Genomic DNA, 8,695 nt, shown 5'->3' with positions numbered 1-8,695 from the left:
TAGTGAGGGATGTTGTCCTTGCCTTGTTGCTGATGTAAAGTTGTGGTGGGAGGTGTGGGGGCAGGGAAGCTTTCAATCTTTTATCTTTGAGTTAGCTGTGGGTTTTTTAATATATGTTTTTAATAATTTTTAGGATGTTTGTTCTCATTTCTAGTCTTTGGGGGTTTTATCATGAAAGCATGTTAGATTTTGTTAAAGGCTTTTTTCTGTGTCAGTTGAGATAATCATGCAAAATCCTCTCATTCTATCATTGTGATGTCAATTTTCTTGTACTGAGCCACCTCTTCATTTGTTGGATAAATCCCAGTTGATCATGGTGTATAATCATTTTAATATGCTGTCAGGTTTGGTTTGTTGGAATTTGGTTGAGTATGTTTGCAGTTAGGTTCATAAGAGAAATTCATCTATAGTTTTCTTATGATATCCTTCTTTGTTGATGGAATCAGTTACTGCAGCCCTCATAGAATGAGTTGTGAATTGCCCAGTCATCTTCTATTTTTTTGAATGAGTCTGAGACGAATCAGGGTTAATTCTTTAAGTGCTTTTCTTTGTTGGGTGGTTTTTATTGATTGACTGAATCTCTTTGATATTTATAGGTCTGGTCAGAGTTTCTACATCTTTTAGTTTGTTTTCATGATTTGTAAAGGTTCAAAACACTTTGCTAAGACAGAAATGTATTTGTAATACTTATATTTCTAAGTCTATGGAAAGATTAATCATTTTCCTGGATCAGTGTTTATTGAGTAGTTCTTTTTTATTTTTTTTAGATTCTAGAATTAATTTTATAGCCATTTAAAAAAATTTTTATTAGTTGGAGTAGCCATTTATTTTTTTATTTTTTGGAGTAGCCATTTAAATAGAAACAAAAACACTGAAAAAATAAACTAAAAGTGGTAAATGCAATTGCATCCAGGAAAGGGGACAGAGGAATGCTAATTTTCTTAGAAGTACAGCAGCACAGTGTAACCCTTTGTAAAAATTAGTCCAGAAGAAGGCAGTTCTATAGTCAGGTTGTTGTTGTTGAGTTGCTAAGTCATGTCCAGCTCTTTGGGACCTCGTGGACTGCAGCACGTCAGGCTTTCCTGTCCTTTACTATCTCCTGAAGTTTGCTCGAATTTATATCCATCGAGTCAATGATGCTATTCAATCTTATCCTCTTCAGGTTGTCTAGATCCAAATTCCACCTCCATTTGGTAGCTGTGTGACCTTGGGAAAGTTTACAGTGTTTGATCTCTCTGAACCTCAATTTTCCTATTGTAAAATGGGAATGGTAAGAGTACCTACTGTATAAAATTTTTGTGGGAACAAAAGGTGACAGTGGTATGTAAAGGTTTGGCTGGTGAGTGTCCTGTAAATGGAAGCTTCTTGATACTATCTGTTATCAGGCTTGTCCAGACCAACCTAACTTCCTTTTCCACTTAGCAAGAGCCCCCTGCCGCTCTGGAGACCCCCGTGTGTACAATCAACTGCCCGTCTAACATTGGGCATGTCTCTTCTCTCAGGGCCCCTTAGAGGTGGTTTCGGAAGGGCCCCAAACTTAGCCAGTCCTACCCTGACTCCAACCCCGCCCCCTGGGGTCATGTCTTTATTTTGTTTTTTTTTTTTTTTCTTTAACCAAGATTTCCAAACTCTGTGGTTGCCTTGCCTAGCTAAAAGAGGAAGAGGGGGATCAGCCCAAGGAGAAGAAGGAAGAGGAAAACAAGACAAACAGCCAGTGCCAGTGGAGAGGAACGCATGTCTAGGGGGTCTGGTCCCGTCAGAGCTAGTGTCCAAGAATTCTGTTCTCTGCCCATCCCCAAGCCCTGCATCAGCCTGCCGCTTTCCTGCTGAGGCCATGGGCCCACGGACCCTGCTGATCCTGCTGGTGGCCACAGCTTGGCATGGTAAGAGCAGAACCAGAGCCTTGGGGGGTGGTGGGGGTGAGAGGGTTGTGACAGGGTTCCTAAGGAAGGACTCTCTAAACCTCTGCCCCTCACTAGGGGTCCCCACTCTGTGTTTTCATCTCCCAGCCCTGGACTGTGGGTGTGTGGGTGTCTGCTTCGGAAAGGCAGTGGAGGGGAAAGCGGGTATGAATGGGGTGGAACCAGCCTGGCCAGGGCTGTGGATCTCACCCAGCTCAGATGGTGACTGTCCATGTGTCCTGAACACATCCCTATGTCCTCAGGGCTCTTTAGTGCCTACTGAATGGTCAACGGCATGTTGTTGGGGGTGATGGACCAGACAAAATGCTCCTCAAGCCCCACTGTGCACACAGATCCCCCAGGGATCTTGTTACAGTGCAGACTCTGACTCGATCCGTGTGTGACCTGAGATTCTTCATGACCAGTGAGTTCCTAGGAGATGCCAGTGCCGCTGGTCCAGACCTACACTGAGCAGAGAGGCCCAGAAAGCCCCTCATAGCTCCACTGGCACTGCCAGCCTGGGACTCACGAGGCGAACTAGGCAGGATATGACCTGGAGGGATCTGAAGAAGCAATGGTCCCTCCTTGGGCAGCTTGGGCAAGAGGTCAGAAGGAGAGGTAAGAGGTTAGCCTCTCTGGCCCAGGGCTCAGGAGAGGTAAATTTTGGATGAGAGAGTACAGGGCTAGCAGCTTGTCTCGGGGGAGGACAGTTGAGGGTCTGCTAGGCTGAAATCCTCCCAAACACAGGCCGCGGGGCCTCAGGACAGAGAGCTTTGGAGCAGACCCCACCTGAATCCCATCCCTCCGACAGCATCAGTGATGCAGGATCTCCTGCTAGGAGGGTCCTTAACTGAAGCTGGGGGCTGGGTGCTGGACTCGTATCTACAGTAGGCCCAACAAACACATGTTAAGTTCTTTTGGCCACTCCGTGCGGCATATGGGATCAAACCCATGCCCCCTGCACTGGGAGTGTGGAGTCTTCACCACTGGATCACCAGTGAAGTCCCTAAATTTTATTGCATATTTGGAGGAACTCTAGGGAAGGATGGGGACTGTGGGTGCGGTAGGAAGGCAGCAGCATCTCCAGCCTTCCCACAGTCCTGTGGCTGCAAGACGCTGAGGAATAGGTGTGTCTGGTCGCTGAGGAGGAGCTGGCCCACTGAAGGGCTTTTTTGGGCCCAATCAGTTCCACTGGGCTTGCAAGTCTGTCCTCTTTTGTTGAGATGTAATTTACATGTAGTAGAAAGCACAGATTCTTAAGTGTCCCTGTGATGAGATTTGACAAGTATATAAGCTTGTGTCCCCACCATCTCAATTTAGATAGAGACTATTCCCCTCATCCTAGCAAGCTTTGTGGGTTTTATTTCACTCTTTTGTCCTATATTCCTGCCCAGAAAATGCCCGTGGGAGACTGATGGGGGATGGAGGGGCAGTCCAGCAACTCGCCTGCAAGGAAAGAAGAAATGGGGACTGCAAGCTGGAAGCCTACGTTTTCAGTAGACCGGTGATGAGTGAGGGGCAGTTGTGACAAAGTTAAGGGACAGAATCAGTGTATCCTAGAGACCAAAAGAAACTTGCTAAGGCTCTGGGCCAAGGAGGAGGCCGTGCCCCAAACCTTGGCATGCTGTATGTGTGTATGTTTCTGTGTGTGTGTGTCTATTTTTTGTATGTGTATGTGTGTGTATGTTTGTGTATGTATGTGCGTGTGTGTGTTGGGGGAGAGGTGGGGGGTGTGGGGGCACACCCTGGCAGCTGATGATGAGGGGGGTCTCCCAAGCAAGTGGGAGGGGGTGAGAAGGTTTGGGGAGAGAGATGGTGGGGTGAAGGGGCAGAAGGGGTCCAGCCCCTACCCAGGGAGTAAAGGCCTGAGCAAGCTTTTCCTTCCCTCCGGTCAAGCCAGCAGTGGGCAGCTGGAGCGGAAGCTGGGGGTGTCAGCCCTGTCCTGCATGAATACTCGAGACGACAGGACAAAATAAGATAATGCCTCTCTGACTACACTTCCAGGAGGCCGAGGCTGGAGTTAGAGGACAGGGGAAGGGCGGGGGAGGGAGAAGGCGCCTGTGAGACCCAGCAGGGGCAGAAGCGGAATATAAGTCACAGAAGCTGAGACCGCGGGATGTGACGCGTAGGCTGTGACCTTTGAAAGTTAGCACTTCAGCTGTGAGAGTGTCAGGATTTGAGAGGAGGTTAGAGTAGTAACTGAAGCAGTAACACAGGACAGGAGAGCTGACTCGGGCAGAGGTTGTTTATCACCTCCTTGAATCCTCCCAGGACCTTTCAGAGGTGGAAATTCGGATTATTCTCATTGAAAGAGTAGCCTGAGGATCAAAGGTTGAGCAGTCTACTTAGTTAGCAAGGGAAGAGCCAAGTTTTAGACCCAGGTTGGCATGGCACAATGGTAAAGAATCCTCCTGCCAATGCAGGAGATGCAAGAGACTCGGGCTTGATCTCTGGGTCAGGAAGATCCCCTGGAGGAGGAAGTGGCAACCCACTCCAGTGTTCTTGCCTGGAAAATTCCATGGACAGGGGAGCCTGGCGGGCTACAGTCCATGGGATCGCAAAATGTCAAACATGGCTGAGTGACGACCGGCTGACATGAGCCCACAGTCAAGCTCTTCCCTCCAGCACCCCACCCCCACCCTATGCCCTGCATTGCTGCAGCAGTGATAGGCCAGCACCTGCTCTGTTGGGACTTGCCAGCAGCCTGCCCAAAACGATGTTTGCCCCTCTCTCTGGTGGTCAGCAGCACAGGGAAGCCTGGCTTCCGCAGTATTTCTCTGGTCACTCCATCCTTTATGAGAATCAGAAGCTTGGACAGAGAGCCTACACATCTCTGATGTGTACAAAATCAAAACATAAATTAAGTCATCCTTAAATAATTTGACAGGATCTTTCTGATTCTGGGGTTTGTGGTGAGGGCAGGGTGCAGTGGGATGGAAAGACCCATTTAAGAAGTTTTTGTGCAGTACTTCCCTGGTGGTCCAGTGGTTAAGAATCCACCTTCCAATGCAGGGGATGTGGGTTCAATACCTGGTCGGGGACCTAAGATCCCACATGCCATATGGCAACTAAGCCCACACACCGCAACTTTAGAGCACTTATGCTGCAACAAAAGATCTCACATGCTGAAACTAAGACCAGATGCAGCCAAATAAATAAATATACTTTTTTTTTTTTTAAAGAAGAAGCTTTTGTGCAAGATGATGAGGAGTCCCTGAATTTTCCTAGCTCCCTCAGGCTTGGGATGTCCGTGGCCCCATCACTGGGACAGACAGATTGGACTCAGTAGGGGGTACCTCGTAGGTCAGTGGCAGATCCGGGTCCCACAGCCTGGGACATACCTGTGTCCGACAGGTGGTACTGCCTGTTTCAGGGGGTGAGGGGGTCTTTCCCCTAAAGGGGACAGCGGCCAGGAAGCAGAAGTGAGAGCCTCCCTGGGAGAAGGACTGCATGCTGAGCGGAAACGGGGGCTAGGCCGGGTGCCAGCAATGTGTTTCCTCCTGCACAGGCTGGAGGGCGCCTGGCAGCCCCTCCAAGTCCTTGAATCAGCTCTCACTTCCCTCCTTTACCCCTATTTTAGGCCCTGGAAAAGTGCTGACACTGCAGAGGCAACGGGCCTTCTTCCCGGAGGGCCTGAGATGAGTTTCAAGTTCTCTTTTCTCCTTCAAGAAAATTTTCCTTAAAAGAGATTGTCTCCCTAGTAAACACAGCAGGGCTGGGATGTTATGGTGGGCTTCTGGGGGTAGACTAGATAATAAATAGAATGGCTAACCTTTGCTGAGTTATTTATATTTGGTGACGGGTAATGTTCTAAAGCTTTCTGTGCATTTAAATCTCCCAACATCCCAATAAATGGGTACAATTTTGGTCCCCATTTTTAAGTGGGGAAACTGAGGCACAGAGCCTCTGAACCTCCCCACTGTGCTACAGACCAGATGTCCAGTGATGAGAGAAGGCACACCAGAAGACTCTGAACTCTGCTATGCTAAGATCCCGCACCCCTTTTCTTCTTATTTCTTTAAAATATTTTTTTTAAAGTATATGCATTTTTATCTGGTTTTGGCCATATCATGTGGTATGTGGAACTTCTCCCACCAGGAGTCAAACCCGTGCCCTCTGCAGTGGAAGCTCAGAGTCTTAATCACTGGACCATCAGGGAAGCCCCTTTTTCTTCTTCCTCGTGTGAATCAATTCAGAGCACTTTGCCACAAACATTCTATTCATTTGTTTCTTCCTTGCCTGGAGAATCCCAAGGACAGAGGAGCCTGGTGGGCTACAGTCTACAGGGTCGCAGAGAGTCAGACACGCCTGAGCAACTTTCACTTTTGCTTGTTTGAAGCCCCTTCTTTGAGCTAGGTGCTGGACTTCGTAGCAGGAATGCAGGCCATTTATTACATCAGGCCGAAGGAGTCCACTCCTGGGGAGAATGACGCAGTCATGGCCAGGAAGGCCGAGGCCAGAGGCTGGGGTAGCCCCCACGGGACAGTGGCTGGGTGGGAGGCCAAGAAAGCCCCCAGTCCCCTTCTCTCAGACATCAGAGATGTCAGTCCATCATGAAGGTTTGGGGTAGGGCCTGAGTGGGTGACCGGAGAGGGGCAGGGACTTGTTTGAGGTGATCCTGTGGGTCGTGACTGAACCCCAGAACCAGCAGCACCCTGCCAGAGTAGCACCCATCTCAGAGGCAGGGTACAGCCAACGGGGTGTCACCTCAGCCCTTGCTTCTGTTTGCCACTTCCCATCACCAGGTCACGGGGTCCCGGTGATAGAGCCCAGTGGCCCTGAGCTGGTGGTGGAGCCAGGCACAGCGGTGACCTTGCGATGTATGAGCAATGGCAGCGTGAAGTGGGATGGCCCCATTTCCCCCTACTGGACTCTGGACTCTGATGCCTCCAGAAGCATCCTCACCACGAACAATGCCACCTTCATACACACGGGAACGTACCGCTGCACGGAGCCTGGAGACCCCTTGGCGGGCACTGCTACTATCCACCTCTACGTCAAAGGTGAGGACTATGAGTCCCCTCCCAAGAGGACTAGCCCAGCACGGCCCACCAGGAATGCCCAAGAGGGCTGGGCCCTGACGTGAACCATCATAATAAGCCAGCTCCGGGTTTTCTGAGAACCTGCCGCAAACAAGGACCTGTGGCAGTGCTTCTAATTCATTCCTCACAGCAACCCTGTGAGAAGGTTCTTGTTTCTCCCCATTTTCCAGATGCTCAGAGAGGTTGAGTCATTTGCCCAAGATCACACAGCATTAAATAGTGGGGCTGGACCTGGCCTCGGAGCCCCTAAGCCTCAGCTGAGCTTCCTTGGTATTATGTGACCTCAGGCAAAGGAAGAACATCTCTGAGCTTCACTGTCACCAATGCCCAGGGACCGGTTAGCCTGGCGGAGAGGGGGCAGTTGTAACGCTGTATCTCTGTGCTCCCCAGACCCTGCTCGGCCCTGGAGGGTCCTGGTCGAGGAAGTGACGGTGTTGGAGGGTCAGGACGCGCTGCTGCCCTGTCTGCTCACCGACCCGGCCCTGGAGGCGGGTGTCTCGCTGGTGCGGGTGCGCGGCCGGCCTGTCCTTCGCCAAACCAACTACTCCTTCTCACCCTGGTATGGCTTCACCATCCACAAGGCCAAGTTCATAGAGAGCCAGGACTACGAGTGCAGTGTTCAGATGGCTGGCAGGACGGTGAAGTCCCTCAGCATCCGGCTTAAAGTTCAGAAAGGTGCGTGGACAGGGTGGACCCGAGAGCTGGTGTCTGGCCAGAGGGGAAGTAAGGGTGGGTGCTTCGTTTCACCTCTTCTTTCCAGTCGTGCCTGTGTCGTCCACGGGGCACCTGCTGGAGCGAGACCAAGAGGTGTCGGGTGCTGGGAGGCAGACCGCACGTACGCTGATAACTCAGCTAGCAAGGTAGTCTCAGGTCATGAAATAGGCTATGAAAAGCGCTGAACAGGGTGGTGGAATAGAGCGTGTGGGGTGCTCGTGGAGAGAGTGACATTTTATTTGAGCGGAAATGTGAATTATGAGAAGGGGGAGACAGCAGAAGAAACAACAGGTACACAGTCGTGAGCTGGGAACAGGCTTCAGATGTTCCAGGAACGGAAGGCGGTCCCGAAGCTCTCCCACCCCTTCAGACTTGGATTCCTACTCAGGGCCCACCAGGTGCTGGGTGCTGAGCACAGGAGAGGGGGGCACCGTGAGCAATGCCATGGGGTGTCATGATGGCAGGCGCATGGGATGCCTCTGGCTGGGAGGCATCAGTGGTGGTGAAGTGTCTCTCCTGTCTGCTCCCACCTCATTTCTGCTGGGCTGGTAGATGGGATTCTGGTTTCTGGGAGGACTGGTGGGAGTCAGCAGGACCCCAGGATCAGAATCTGAGCCTGAGATAGGAAGCAAGCACCTGTAATGAGGCCAGGGTCAGAGTGGCAGGACTGGCCCAAGGCCCTGTGCCCTGAGCCCACAAAACCTGTCCAGGAAGCCAAGGGAACCCACTCTGTGTGCAGAGGAGCCAGGCAGGCCCTTTTCCTGCAGCCCACCTTGCAGAGGGATTCTAGGGCCCTCGTTTTGCCTTGACTCTGTGACATGAGTGAGCTCTTTATCTGACCCTGAGAAACTGAGTCAGGTTATCTATCTTTCAACAACAGCCACAGCCACAGATGTTAATTCATCAGCTAGGGCTTCCCTCATAGTTCAGTTGGTAAAGAGTCTGCCTGCAATGCTGGAGACCTGCGTTTGATTCCTGGGTCAAGAAGATCCCCTGAAGAAGTAAATGGCAACTCACTCCACTATTCTTGCCTGGAGA

General features: G+C 50.8%; 1 protein-coding gene across 1 annotated transcript in view; it reads left to right on the top strand.

The window, feature by feature from the left end:
• The first annotated feature begins 1,683 nt into the window (after nucleotides 1-1,683).
• The window catches only part of CSF1R (colony stimulating factor 1 receptor), a 32,318-nt gene continuing 25,306 nt past the window's right edge, over nucleotides 1,684-8,695 (top strand). The window contains exons 1-3 of the mRNA XM_065918885.1: nucleotides 1,684-1,883; nucleotides 6,647-6,904; nucleotides 7,334-7,618. Coding sequence (XP_065774957.1) covers nucleotides 1,835-1,883; nucleotides 6,647-6,904; nucleotides 7,334-7,618 — 592 coding nt within the window. The 5' untranslated portion in view covers nucleotides 1,684-1,834. The remainder of the gene's footprint in view (nucleotides 1,884-6,646; nucleotides 6,905-7,333; nucleotides 7,619-8,695) is intronic.

The sequence above is a fragment of the Muntiacus reevesi genome, chromosome 1 (genome assembly GCF_963930625.1).
Source record: "Muntiacus reevesi chromosome 1, mMunRee1.1, whole genome shotgun sequence".
Lineage (NCBI taxonomy): Eukaryota > Metazoa > Chordata > Mammalia > Artiodactyla > Cervidae > Muntiacus > Muntiacus reevesi.
Note: the sequence above shows the minus strand (reverse complement) of the source record. Positions and strands in the feature narration are given on the sequence as shown.